Source organism: Crocodylus porosus, unplaced genomic scaffold (genome assembly GCF_001723895.1).
Source record: "Crocodylus porosus isolate Cpor-Errol unplaced genomic scaffold, CroPor_comp1, whole genome shotgun sequence".
Classification (NCBI taxonomy): domain Eukaryota; kingdom Metazoa; phylum Chordata; order Crocodylia; family Crocodylidae; genus Crocodylus; species Crocodylus porosus.
Window position 1 is genome coordinate 34685754 of NW_017728915.1, and position 15090 is coordinate 34700843.

Consider the following 15090-nt stretch of genomic DNA (forward strand, 5'->3'; position numbering starts at 1 on the left):
TTTTTCTACATACCTCTAGGTAGCTGTGATGCTGGGGCACGTGGAGTGTCCCACAGAAGTGCAGGGCACTCCCCAGTGTGCTGGGCAGCAGACCCGGAAGTGGACCAGAAGTCCTCCTGTCCACTTCTGGGTCTGCAACGGAGCGTGCTGCAGCCCCACCCCTAGCTTGGCAACTGGTGTCTCCTGGATCGCCTGATCGCCGAGCTGGGGGGGAATGGCGGGGGGGACCCCCTGTGCACTCCCTGACAGACCTAGAAGTGGACCAGAAGTTCTTTCAGTCCACTTCCGGGTTTGCTGCTGAGCATGTGGAAGGCCATGCTGCACTGCTGTGGGATGCTCCATGCGCCGCAGCATCACAGCGATCATGAGCCACGCCTGGCATCTTGAGGTATGTAGAAAAAACTTTTAAAGCTATGTCGATGTCCGAATCATCGATTCTCCAAATCAGCATTGAATCTTCAGATTCGGATTCGGCTGCATCGAATCAGGGACCGTGATCTGAATCAACAAATTGAATCACTGTCCCTGATTCAGGCCGAATCCGAATCGCATAGGGCCCGCTTCGCACCCCCCCACACCTAACACCCATTAATTTCAGTTGCAATGCTTATACATGTTACAAGGGTTTGCCACACTTTGAGACCCTCATGCAGGTTATTTTTATTGAAGGCCCCACGGTTAAAGAATCAGCTGAACAAGCATTACCACAGCCCAACTCATCCATGCAGGGATAACTGAGGACTGGGTCCTGCAGGATTTTGAGCATTTTCAACTCCCGCTGCAATTAATGATATGAGGCAATCCAGTGCCTGAGGGAAAGAAGTATGCACCTTACAAGATCAGGCCCTCGCTTGCTGCTTCCAAAATTATTGCCAAGAAACTTATAACTTCTGGAACGCAGTATGGATCTTGTATCTGTTATGCTTACATCATGTTTGCAGCCCTTAGTCCCCCTAAAGGCAGTGTAGCCTCATAATAGGAGGCCAAGCATCAGGGAGTCTGAGGTTTTATTCTATATGCTGCCGAAGAATTCTTGTGCAACCTTTGGCAGAAGCTGGCATCCTTTGACAGCTGTGCTGAAGTCCCTAAATCCATCCTTAGTCTCCTGAAACAAGTGTCCCATTTTGAACCAGAGGCATTCAGCAACTCTGAAAAGTATGCAGCTTAAGTGTTGCACCCAGAGGCTGACATTTTTAGCCTTAGCTCTCCTTGCTTCACTCGTCCCATCTGGAAATAGAGGCTGCTGTCCACCTTTGTGATATACCTTGAAATCGTAGCATAAACAATACTATTTAAGACACTGTTCTGTATGTTGAGTTTCTCAGAGCTGATGTCAGAAAGTCCTCCCTGTTCTTGGTGAAGCACCAAAACATATGGCAAATTATATCTGATTTTTACTCATCTTTTTAATCTGCATGGGACTTCTCTGGGACTGGGGAATACCCTTTCTTTGAACCTCAGAGCCGTTCTATAAGAATCTTAATTAGAGGATGTTAATGTTCTGATTATATTGCTGACAGCATGCAGCTCCCTCTTGTGGCTAATTAAACATTACAAAAATCAAACTTGGGGGAAAAAAAGAATTATATTGATTGTCACTGCTGTTCCCAAAGAACAGTGTGCATGCAAGACCTGCACTTCTCTGTTTTTCCCATGCCTGCAGCTATTGTATGTCATTCCCAAATGCACTGATGTTACCAGCAAACTTCTAAAGCCAAAGTAGCGCTGGGGCAATTTAATCTCCATTTCTATTGTTGGGATTTCATTTTGCAGCAGTGGATTCTAGAATTGACTTGTGTTGGGATGTGTTACCTAAGCAGAGAAGAGTCTTTCAAGTCTTGCCAGTGGTAAAATTGCCTGGATGTGTTTCTTTTTCGGTAGATTTGTAGGAGAGAAGGGCCTGGTCTTGCTAGTTCCCACAAGAGCTAGGATTCTCAAACCCAGCTCTCTACTTCCTGGAGCTCTAATAAGGGGAATGGGTCAGTTATTCACCCTGCAAAATTCAGGTTTGCGGTCACACTGAAAGTACCTTATATATAATTTCTGCGGGAGTGGAAGTTGCATGTGCCCAACTGATAGCATGTGGTTACGGGAGTGTGCAGAAGGACTCTGTCCCAAAATACGGCAAATGTGGGACCCGAGGCTCTGCTAAGGTGGAAGACAGGTCATGGCCTGTTCCCAGATGAGTGTAAACAGATTGTGATACCAGATAGACCTCACCCATTTCACAACCTGATATTAGTAACCTTTGTCAAAAGATGACATGAATTTAAGAAAGCTTCTCATGTTGGTAAGATAGGTGCCAGGTTCCACTTGTTTTGCTGTAGCATATTGGGAAATACATGAGGAACAACTCCATCCATTTGTTTCTTAAACAGGAGGAGACAAGGTGAAGCAGAGTTTTGCTCTTAAATTTCCCTTTAAATTCTTGGAGAACTGAAACTTTTTCTGCAGAAATATTTAATTTCGTGTCTTGGGGCAATGTTGCCTTTAGTTAAAAAAAAATATATATATATAAAAGGAGAGAGAAATTATTTTGGGATTTAATAAAAAACCTTAGTGCCCACTAATCTGCAAACCAGCTTTACTGAACCCACAGCAACGTGGCAACAAACATGTATTTCCTCAGGGACGTTATTAAACTTTCTGCATATTTATTGCCTCCAAATGGGAGTAGTGCCAGATTCCTAATGCTGCCTTTTTCTTTCCTTTGCCTGAGCTGTGATTCAGACCAGCACATAAATATTTGACTTATTGTTTCTGTGGAAACATTAACGATATAAAATTGGTAGAAACAAAAAGAACATGGAAAAACAGCAATAGGAAGGAATGGTTTGGCAAGACTGTCAGCCTTAAAGGACAAGATTAATTTATAATCCTCCTAGATTCTGGTATATAAATACAAATTTGCAAAGCATGCCGCTTGTGACAAACACTTGGTAGTTCTAGAAGTTTACACATGCTTCTGCCACTAATGCGATATACATTTGAATAGAGATTTTCTCAAATGGGGGAAGGAGGCTGTGAAAGCCAAGAATATACTCACGCAAAGAGCAGGAATTCCATCTTTGTGACTAAAGCTGTTTCCTGGGCACGACACCCAGATGTTTTCAGTAGATTTTACTTGCTTTAACAACAGAGGGAGGACAGCAGGAAGATGGGGGCATGAGAAAATATGAAGCACAATGTTAATCTTTCTTTCAATTCATTTGAGATCAATAATAACCTTCACCTAAGTAGCAAACACTGCATATTAATAGCTGCTCACAACAAAACAAGTCTCCACACTTTTATCCCAGTCCAAATGAATGTGTTGTTTTCTTTCTCCGCTTAAACGACAAATATGGATCTCTTACCATTGAGACCTGATGAATAATGTCTTGCATTCAAAATCTTGCCTAGCTTTATCTCAACGATTCAGTTGGTCCAATAAAAGATATTGCCTAAGAAATCCTTGCTTCTTAAATCAAATCAAATCATAGTCCCTCCTCATTGGGCATGTTCTGTAGCAGCAGGGTAATGGTAATCTGGAAAATAAGTAACAGGGGCCAAGAGGGATACATTAATACTTAGCATTACGATCCTGTGATTAATCCTCTTGACTGTTTCCATATCTAATATTAAAAGTGCACTCTTTTGTCTGTGAGATTGAAATTGTATTTTAAAGATTTATTTTTGAACAGGAAGAAATAAAAATACCAAGTATGCCTTTTCTTCCACATGAGGAAAAAGCTAAAAAAAAAAAAAAAAAAAAAAGGTTGTGTCAAATTACAGTGTTCATAACATTTTTGATCCATTGGGCCCTAACTTGTTTGCTTTCTCTGCACAGGTTATCAACAGCGATAGACCGGAGGGATCAAAGTTTCGAATCTCTGGGAAGGGAGTTGATCAAGACCCAAAAGGAGCTTTCAAAATTAATGAGAACACTGGGGAAGTCTCAGTGACACGGGGCCTTGATAGAGAAGCAATTGCCAATTATGAAGTAAGTAGACTTAAAATTGTGCCCTATATCCCAGTCGCAGTGCATCTTTTCCTGTATTTCTGGAGAGCTGGTTTTTTTGGAACTGCAACAGATTTGATTATTTTATCACTATTGCCCTTCTTCTACTTCTGTCAAACTTGCAAGTAGTTTCCTTTTGCAGAAACAACTTCTGGATGTTGTCAGTTAGGTGCAAAATCAATAGATTTCATACATTTTCATGTCTGAGAATAATGTTTACATGCCAACCAAACACCACTGTGCTTTGCCTATGTTAATCCTATCATCTGTGAATTTAGGGAATATTGTGTGAAAATTATGCACACAGTTGATTTGTGAAAGCAAAAGAATCCTTGGACAAAAGGAGGTTGGTTATGGACAAGGTGCCCTACAAATAACATCACATTTCTTTGTTGGCTGGCAATGAAATTAGCCACTTTCTGCCTCATTTAGATTTTACCACGTTTCACAGTTTAATTTAATGACTATGCAGCTCTCATTCTGCCAAGTGGTCCATAGAATAACATACTAGCCCAGGACTATCCAGCTTTTGTCACATGAGCTGCAGTCCCTGGGCTGCATGCTGTGGGGACGAGACTCCGGAGTCTCCTGCTGAGCGGACAGTGCAACCTGCCTCCACCCAACATGGAAAGCTGAGGCAGCAACTCCCTTGCCCCTACATACCAGTATCTACCGGATGCCATGGGCCATGCTGTCCCATGGGTGGAGGCAGGAAAAAGAAGCTGGAGGACTGATGGGGAGCCTGGAGTCACTGCCCAGCACAGTAGCAGGAGGAATGGGGGAACTGGTGGCCAAGCAGGAAACGCAGACCAGGGCTAGAGAAAGACATTCAATAAGCCTGAGCCTGAATTGATTCAATCTTTGCAGGTTAGTCTAACCTGGCTAGGCTGAACTGATTTGTAACAGACATCTCTCTGGACTGAGGAAATTCATGCACGTGCCTTGACTGGTTCAGGCTAGAAGCTGGGGGGGGGGGGCACTAGAGCAGCCCTCCCTTCCCTTTCATAGTGCTGAGCTGAGGGGGTGTGGCCAGGCCCCAGCAGGAGCTCTGATTAGGGAAGGGTGTAAACCCTGACCCTGCCTGCACCGCCCCTGGTTTTCCACCACTAGCAGGTCATGGGGCAGAAGTGTTGTGAGATCCCAGCCCTGCGCTAGCACTGTGAGGTAAAGGGAGGAGGGAGTATAGTACATGTATCTGTTGATGGTATGGATCTTTTCAATCTCCCTCTCCCTGCTTGTTTATACTGTCTGACAGGCAAACAAGCCAGCAGGGAGATGATAACAGTGATTATCACCTCATCAGCAAAACAATAGGCTCTCTCCATTACTTCAAACTCTTCTTAAACAGCTTATCCGCTGACCTGTTGATTAGCTCCAAAAAGCACTAAGCGTTCACTGTTCTGTCTGCCTGTCCCAGTGAAATTGGAGACATACACAGACACCTCTCAGCATTAGCTAGCATACCACATGCCTAGGGTCTGTGGGGCTGGGGTCCATGCTGCCAGAGATGGAAAGGAGGGAGTGGGGGATTGGTGCTTCAGCAGCAGGTGAGGGGCGGGGTTGGGCAGGCAGACCCTGCTGTACCTGCAATCTCTACTGGTGCTCCAGCCTGGGAACAGAGGGGAGGGGCCAGCTCTGCTGTGGAGCAGAGAGCCCCACCCAGCACAAAGCATGTCTGGATGCTGGGGGTGTCTGGTTTATCTTAAACCAGCAAGGGGTCTGGGACAGGCATTGCATGAAGTGGTTTGACTCAAATCAGTTAAGTCTGATGCTACATTCAGCCAGGTTCATCTCAAACTGGTTTCAGCCATTTTCAAACTGGTTGATGTGCACTGAGCATCTGTTCTGTTATAGGTTTAAACCAGTTTCTGATCACTTAAGCCAGTTTATGTGTAATGCCTGTCCCTAGACCAGATGTTTATCTCTCCAGCCTGTGGACCACCAGTTGGCCAGCACTAGACTAATCAGCTCTGCTTTCTAATACTGAGTTTATATCAATAGAGCTGCCAGAGAGTCTTGTTTTCCTGAGCATATATCCCAATATACACACAGGCGCACACAGGTTCTGCAGGAATTAAGAATCATCACATGGTTTGCGAGCTATTAAAACTTTTCTGGATGGACGTACGGACAAATGACTTGGAAGTCTGTAAAATAGTTTTAGGGCATATCTTTGACATGCATGGTCTGAAGACTAGAGCTGTTATTTTGTACTCTCTGACACTTTGATCGTGCCCCTACAAATGCCAAATTATCTAAATTAAGTTGGAACCAAAATGAACTGGATTTGCACGTTGCTGTTCCTGCCACAGCTCTGCCCAATTGACTTCTGTGGCCTCACCCAGTGTGAAAAGCCAGTCAGTGTTCCAGATCCATGATGTACAGACAGTTCTGGTCATTACTATCAAACCATTACATTGCTACGGTCCCCAGTGTGTTGTGATCAATAACTGTTGTTTTAGATGCTTTCACTTTCTCCTGCTACTTGAAAGGGATTTCCAATCAGGAGAGTAGCTATGCTCCCTAAACGGGAATGCTTCAAATTCACCATGTTGTGGCTTCTAAGAGCTAAATATAAAATAAAGGGATTCTTTCTACTTTGTAGGTGAAACTGAAGTTCAGTTTTATACCATCTCCTCTCGTCTTAAAGGGATCACATTATTTAAAAAAAACCAAACGATATAGTTTCATTTTTCAGATTCCTTTCTCTTGTATCTTCCCCCCCACCCCGCCCTCACTCTTTCTTGAATTTTTCAAATTAGCTTTCACCTTAATGCAGGGACAAACAATTATTTTGGGCAGAGGGCTGCTTACTTAGTTTTGGCAAGCCATCAAGGGCCACGTGCCGGACAGCACAGGGCAGATAAATATTAATTTTCTAAATTTTTTAGGGGCCATGCAGGCTGGATAGAATGGCCTGGCGGGCCGCATCTGGCCCCTGGGCCGCATTTTGCCCACCCCTGCTAATGCATTCAAACTAAAACTTGATCCCTGCCCCCTGGAAAATCACTGCAGTTTTCATTCTGATGCATTTAAATATAAAACCACAAAAGTTCCTATCTGATTTGGCAAAGCATATGCTAAATTATGACAAAAAACCATTTCCCCAAAAGAGCCTCTTTTTAAGCAATGCAAATCATAAAAATAGTGCAGAGCAGAAGATTATCCAGAGCAATGCAAATGTGTATTTTAATGGGCTGTAGCTCTTTCTGACTGACCTGTTATGTAACGCTCCAGCTCAGCATGCGCACTGAAGTCCTGTTGTGCAAACGGGGGTTGCAAAGTTGTATAGGAGAGCTCTCAACTTGATTAGTCAGTCTTTGAAAAACAATGAGCTGGATTCAATGAAGATGTATCAGGATGTCAAGAAGGCAGCAGGATTTTCTCCCCTGACGTCCTTGATGCACTAAAAGATAAATTGCTTGAAAGTCTCTTTGGTTTCTGGCAGGTTTCCCCCTGCTTCCCCCTCCCCTGTGCAATATTTATATATTTTTAAAAGTACAATGAAAATTGAAACTAGTGTAAGAACAGAACCTCATGAAAAAGGATACATATTTTTTGAAGCCAGCACAGTATAGTATGTAAAAAGTGAAGTCCATGGTTTTGAGCTACTATACCTGCACACGGGGGTGCTGTGGATGAGATGTACATGCAACACTTCATATTGTTTCATAAGCACATACATGAGGGAACAGAACGAGAACCATGTAGCAGTCAAAAAGAAAGGTGCTGTGTCTTTTTTTTATTTTCAGATGTGTAAGGACTTTTTCCACTCTCCACTTCTTTTATTTCTTGGTTTGCCACCCTGTGTGTAATGGCCTGGGAGTGGAATATCTTAAGCTCTCTTTAGCCTGATGGGTTAGAAACCCTTCTCTTCCTCCTTCTATTTTTCCCACTTCCCCCCTGGGGAAAAAAAAAAAAGAGTGCCGGGCTGCAGGTGAGGCTGCCTTGCTGCAGTTGAAGCTGGCCCAATATGCCAAGAAATATTCAAAACCCATGAACCTGAGAGGGACTGAACAGAGGAAGGACCATAGCTCCAGGCTAGTGGTTGGGAAGGAGAGTCCTCTGCACTAGTCCCTGCTCCCAATTATTTCTGGTTCAATTTCAATGACTGTTCAGTGTAAAATGCATAAGCAGCTGTCACACCAAGGACTGGAAAGCCTCTCTTCTCTAGCCAGGCACCTTAGCTGCTAGGCCATACAGTCATGCTTTCTCTTGCACTCGTTTCCTGACAATATTGCCATCTCCCCCTCCTTTAGACAACCGTACAAGAAAAGAGTGAGTGCTAATATGATGTTGGCTCCCTCACTTGGGATACAATTTCAGGCTTTGGATTCAGAGTGGAAGCAGGTGTCCCATTGAAGCTCTCACTCAGGTGCCTGAACTCTAATGGGAGGTAGGAGGCAATTTCTTGTATCTATTGTTTCCTGTAGACGAGGTCTACTGGAGTCCTTGTTCGGTGTGTAGGTTTTTGAATTACCTTTCTGAAGTGCCTACCTTTGTTTACATGATGTACGGGAAGCCACTGTGCCTAACTCTGGGCTTTGGACTCCAGCCGAGGGGCCAGACACTGGAAAGTTTGGCACTGAATTGCCAAATCCTCATTGGGACTGAAGTCCTTCACAAAGGTTCGTCAGTGCATTTGCAGTGGTCACAATGCTTAGGAGGAGCTGCCAATGCAGAAGATTTTTGGCTGGAGATTTTAAACGCAGTTTCATGTAGCTGAATCCCCAAATGTTGATGAGGCTTATAAATACAGTAAGAAAAAACTTCCGTAGTCTCTGAGCACTCATTTCTCTCCCCACCGAAAATATGAAACCGTTATAGAATTTCAACGCTAATTTCTTAGAAACCCCAGAAAAATAACGACCCAAAAGCAATTACCAAAATGAATGTAAAGGGATCTTAAAGTGATACAATAACCATATACTGAACAGTGTTATTTTAATTTCTGTATTTTAAATGTACAAAGAACCATACTGCAATGGAACAGGATTGAATATTCAGAGCAAGTAATCAAGCGTGTATTGCAAACACTTTCGTTCTGTTTAGCCTCTTGTTAAAGCAGGGGTAATACATTATAAACCTACATTTAGAAAACATTTACAGGGCAACTCTTTCATGAAAAAAAAATTGGTAACACCAAGGCAGGAGAATATACAGAAACAGATCTTCTGCGGTATGTACCACTAAGAAAACCTGTAAATGGTAGCTCAGTTGACTGCGGTATTTGTATTTATCCCGAGCTCAGAAAGCACTCCATAACCATTGACTTCAGTGTGAGAAGAACTATACAATGAGCCCTTTAGAAAATCCTATCCTTACGTGGATTACATTCTTTAAGTGCTATATACTAGGGGTGTGCAGGCCCTATTTAATTAGCATTCGAATTCAGCCCGAATCAGGGACAGTGATTCAATTAATTGATTTGGATCACTGTCCCTGATTCAATTCGGCCGAATCCTGGGCGCCCCGCCAGACCCAGGAGGCACCAGTTGCCAAGCCGGTGGAGCATGGGGGAGGTGGGTGGCCCCCAGAGCACTCCCTGGCGGACCTGGAAGTACTTCTGGTCCACTTCCAGGTCTGCTGGGGAGCCTCCCACACTCTTGTGGGACGCTCCATGCACCCCACCATCGCAGGATTCATGAACCCCCTGGTACCTTGAGGTATGTAGAAAAAACATTTAAAGTTGTGTCTATGTCCAAACTGCTGAATCTTTCTGAATCTCTCTGAATTGATTCAGAGGGTTCCAGTTTGATTCGGAGAGATTAAAGGGTCATCGGATTTGTAGATTCAGCCACCACATCAGACCAAATCTCCATCAAATCGAATCAGGGACTGAAGCGTCACACCACCCTGCTAGCTACACAAATCAGACAGTCTAAGGATTGTTGTTTTTATGATGCAGCTTATGGGGGAAGGGGGCATTTCCATCAGAATTGAGTCCTGGCACGCTTTCTTTGGATGCTTCTAATTGAACAGTGTCCATAGTTAAAGGCACAGGTAGCCTGACTCACAGCTGCCGTCAAGACAGGAGTGCAATACTTGGTGAGTACAGCTTGCCTGTTTGAAAATATACCTATTTATATGCAGCAAACTTGTGCGGCCTGTTGACTCAGGGTGAAATTGCCCTCTGCACACAGCCTTAGCACATGGGCTATGCACCACTAAGTCCCAATTAAACTTTCAGCTCTGTCTGTTCATGGTATTTGCAATATTTCATATGCTTAGATTTATAAACTTCCCTTGGGGTTTTGGTAGGGTGTAAGTGATGCATGCTCCTTGTGCTGGCCTAATGTGCAGAGGGGAATTTCAACCTAGCAGCAATTTGAAGTCTATTTACAATCTCTTTCTGTCTTGAGATTTTTTTTTCTGCCCTTATTTTCATTTGTTTTTACTCAAAGGGTTAATAGCTTTTTAGAACAGAGTGAAAGGCTTTGGCTCCGTCTGGGACCTTTGCTAAAGTGCAGTGTGCTGTAGTTCAGTTTTCTTGGTTGATAGCAGTAAATCAGCAGTCATGAAGGAGTGGAGACTGATACCTCACTCGCATTGAAATACGCTTGTGATTACCACTAGTTTGATTGCTTTGAGCGACGCATTGGAATTAGCTAAATGATTCCCAGACGTCCCAAATTGTGAAATTCTAGAAATAATATTAGTGCCAGTAATGATTCGTTCCCTTAGTGACCCTGCCCTAGTCCCTTAAGCACTTGCAAGTATGATAGCTATTGTTGGAAAAGAAAAGTCATGTCAGTTAAACCTGAGAGAGAGAATGCAGCTCCAAAAGCTAGTGCTTGGGGGTTTCTTTTAGCATTTACCCCTCACAGCATGAACGATCATGATGAAATTGTGCTTCCTAAAGGAAATTTATCCGTCAGGCAGTGTGGGACCAACTGGCCGTGTTCATTTTGAGGCAGCACTTTTCCAAGAACAGGTGTTAGGTGCGATAGACAGGATTATCAGACATAGCTGAAAGGGGTCAGGTGGTTGCTTGATGCAAAATGAAGTTGTATAAAGGTGGGAAGAGGTCAGCTGGGGTGGGAAGTCTGTAGGTTTTTGTGGCAGAGCAAGGTACAGGGGGCTCCCAGTTAAAGTGCCTGCAGGAAGACTGGTAAAGAGCTACTAGAAGTAAGGCGTCTCTGGCAGAAAGGCCTTGGTTGAAGGCAAAGGTAGCTCTTGGATTTGTGTTAAACAGTTTTATTTGGGAGCTTGCTGAAGACTGCCAATGCAGGCAGTAAATGGTGCCCTCAAGAACGGGTCTGAGCAGACTCTGGGTGTGGTATTTAAATCTTCCTGGGCCAGTGAGATAAGCTTGCAGCCTACAGCTCTTTATTTACTATGATGGAGAGGCATTCAGCTCTAAGAATATGCTCTTGGAACTAACATCTTTAATTTTCTTTTACAGTCTGAATGCTCTCAGTCAGGCTGGCTGGGAATGGTTTAACACAATGTTTTTGTCTGAAAATGCAGATTTGTCAAAACTGAAACCTTTTGCTTGAATGTTTCTCAAGCCCAGGGAGGAACTGGTCCAAACTAGATAGGCTGCTATCCCATGGCATTAATAACACAGTGGGCATGTCTACATGTGCAATTTAATGCTATTTGGCTTTACTCTGTAGTAAATTTACTGCACAGTAGATTAATTTACTGAGCAGTAAGCACCTGCATGTATAGACAGTGATGCTTTACGGTGCAGTAGATTAGTTTACTGTGCAGTAAAGCGACTTGTGCAGACATGGCCAATGATGTACACTCATGTAGGAGAGAAGAGGCCCAGATTTAAGTCACTGGCATGAATCGGGCAGATTAGGGAATGTCTTAACAGCTAAGCCTGCTCCTTTCTGTTTGTGATTTGGGGTGGAGCAGGTGGTCTCTGTTTTGTCCAGTGGTGGGAGAAGGTAGCATTCTACATCTAGGTTGATAAGCATTACCAGGAAAGTTTGAGAGGGCATTTTTTTTTTCGTCGAAGTCCATACAGAGCTCATCCTTGAGCTGCAGCTGAAGAACATCTATGTGACAGCCCTCACTAGACTGAAGAAAGAAGTGCATCGCTATAGCTGTCTAAAGCTAAATTCCAAAAGGGGTCAGGTGCCATTCACAAAATGTTCCCATGATACTTGATTTGGAACAGGGCTTTTAACCCTAAGCCAGAGAAAGACTTGAACGCTATTCTCCTTCATTCTTGATAAGTGCTTGAAATGCAGGTCTACCTGGCACAGAGTGAGTCCCACTATTGTCTCCTCTATTATGTAGAGAGTGCGTGAACCCTTTCTTTTCTATATTCAGCTAAATACATTTGTCAACTTTGTGAGTAGTTTCCAGTGGATAAAAAGTACAAATTCTTCAGCTAATCAACTCAGTGTGAGCATGTATATGCTTTTAAAAGTGACCAGCCTTAATTACACTTGGTGTTTGTACAGTAGTAGTACCCAAGTCCCTACATGGGATCTGAGTGCTGCTGTGCTAAGTACTAGAGCTGTGTGAAACAGGCCCTATTCAGTTTGGATTCAGATTTGGTCTGAATCGGGGACAGTGATTCAAACTGTTGATTCAGATCACTGTCCCGGATTCAATTCAGCCAAATCCAAATCTGAAGATTCGATGCTGATTCGGCAAATCAGTGATTCGGACACAGGCACAGCTTTAAAAGTTTCTTTTCTACCTACCTTGAGGTAGCAGCATGGCTCGTGATCGTTGCAGTGCTGGGGTGCATGGAAGGTCCCAATGAGTGATCAAGTACTTCTGATCCACTTCTGGGTCTGCCAGGGAGTGTGCTGCCCCCCCCCCCTTCCCCTCTGGCTCGGCGATCGGCTGCAGAGGGACCCTGGGTTCCCCCCAGACCCAGGAGGCACCAGTTGTCAAGCCAGGGGGATGTGGTACCCTGCCCCCCACACACTCCCTGGTGGACCAGGAAGTGGACTGGAAGTGCATCTGGTCCACTTCCAGGTCTGCTGTCAAGCACATTGGGGAGCACCCCTGAACTTCTGTGGGATGCTGCATCTGCTCCAACACTGCAGCATTCAGAGCCCCTGGTACCTAGAGGTATGTAAAAAAAAACACTTAAAACATTTACATCCGAATCACTGAATCTCTCCGAATCAATTTGGAGAGAGTAAAGGGTCCTCTGATTCAATTTGGATTCTGAGATTTGGTCACCGCATCAGGCCAAATATCTGCCAGATTGAATCATGGACTGAAGCTTCACACAGCCCTACTAAGTACCATACAAATCATTAGGACAACAGGGCCTCTTCCCAAATAGTTTACAAAGCAGGCCCAAATTCAAAGTGGAACATCAGTTAAGTCTTAGGTATGCGTTCAGCTTCTCCAAAACCTCTGAAGCTGTGTCTGTGCCTCAGAGTCTTCATCCAAACCAGATCTAACCCAGACCCAAACCATATTCAGGGTTGGCTATTGAAATCCAAATTCTGTGAAAATGTCATGGGCTCAGGTGTGGGAGCTTGGTTGGGATACTCCTTTCTCCTCAGTGATCTTGATAATAGTTTTGCAAGATGTAGACTATATTTATTTTTAGGCTCCAATTAGATTTAGGATGTGACCAATTTATCAAGCTGGATGTATGCATTTGGATCTAACAGTCCTTCAGAACATGATTCCATTGAGCTTCTAGTACTGTTTTCGCTCTAGGATGTAGAAGATCAAGCTCTTCTACCCCCCACCCTTAATGAGACGATCTTGCAGGAGATCTTGTCTCTAGGTGAGGAATGAGCTTGGAAGCTGTGTTCATTTCAGATAAGCACCCAGAAATGCAGCACCATCTGTCTTAGTTCTTTCTATCTGCCCATTTCCATGTGGCATCCCACAGTTGCTCATATTTTTATTTTCGCAATATTCATGTGAGTTAGGGAAGTACCTTTAACTCTGTTTTATAGATATGGACCTGAGGCACAGCAAGAGAAAGTGATTTTTGATAACTATCACACGCAGATAGCAAAGACAAGTGGAAATGAACTCGGCCCTAGGCTGGTGCTCTAAGCCTTAACCATCCTTCCAAAGATGGCAGGGGTTTTCAACATCTGCAACACTGGAGTACCTGAAACATCTCTTTCATAAGAAATTCATACTTAGCAAACAGGCTAATGATGAATGAACCAGTATGTATGTTGCCACAATGCAAGACAGGCTAGGAGTACTACAATTAGTTTTTTCTCATGGTATTAAGGCATTTCTAATATTTCTTCTATTTGAATGAAGTATAAATGTGCCAAGTAATGATGACAGTGTAACCCTGGGCGCAACACAACACGTGCCCTTACCTGAATAGTGGGATCCTGGGGTACCCGGTAGCCAGTAGCCCTGCCCAGCCCCCCTGGGAACCTGCTGCAGTGCCCCTAAGTGGAGAGCCTCCCCTTATGATCAAGCAGCCTCGCAGACAATTCTCAAAATATTTACAAGATTTAATTATTTACAACATAACAAATAACGATTAAATAAACGCATTGATATACCAACTAATAAACCGTCAAGAACTTATTTACACAGTCTCTCACTTGCACATGGTGTACTGGGGAATCTCGTGTGCACTGCCCCGGTGGGGTGTCTCAGGGAGTGGAACTGTCTGTGTCCCTGCACATGGTCTGTGGACGCTCCCTGATGCTGGTGTCTGTCTCCGTACTCCTGGGGTCTCCGGCAGCAAGGATCTCCGAGCATCAGGCAGTGGCTTCTCCTCTGCAATCCCTGCAAAGACAGCCTTCCCCTGCTTTTGACCCCCTTCCTCGGCTCAGCAGGGAGCAGTGTCTGAGCTGCAGGCTGTAGCAACTCTCCTGTCCCGCACAGCCTCGCAGCTGGCAAATGCAGCCCCTCCCTGGGCTTTTGCTGCCCCTGGAGCCCCTCACCCCTCAGGGAAAGCAGGGCAGACTCCGGCAGTTGTCCCCCCACCGGGCTCTGCTGTCCTCACCCAGCCGGTCACCAGGCTGCAGGCGGGTCTTTCCTGGCTTGGAGTCTCCACACAATCAGCCCCTTTCTGATCCTGCCTCTGCAGGCTCCCAGCTGAAGAGAGGAACTGGGTACCGTATCTCTCCCGTGGCAGCCTTTTCTGCTGCTCCGCAGGGCACTCCCAGGGGCTCTCC

General features: G+C 44.5%; 1 protein-coding gene across 1 annotated transcript in view; it reads left to right on the forward strand.

Moving 5' to 3' along the window:
• CDH13 (cadherin 13) overlaps window positions 1-15090 on the forward strand; it is a 758015-nt gene that overhangs the window by 345096 nt on the left and 397829 nt on the right. The window contains exon 5 of the mRNA XM_019535944.1: window positions 3830-3982. Coding sequence (XP_019391489.1) covers window positions 3830-3982 — 153 coding nt within the window. The remainder of the gene's footprint in view (window positions 1-3829; window positions 3983-15090) is intronic.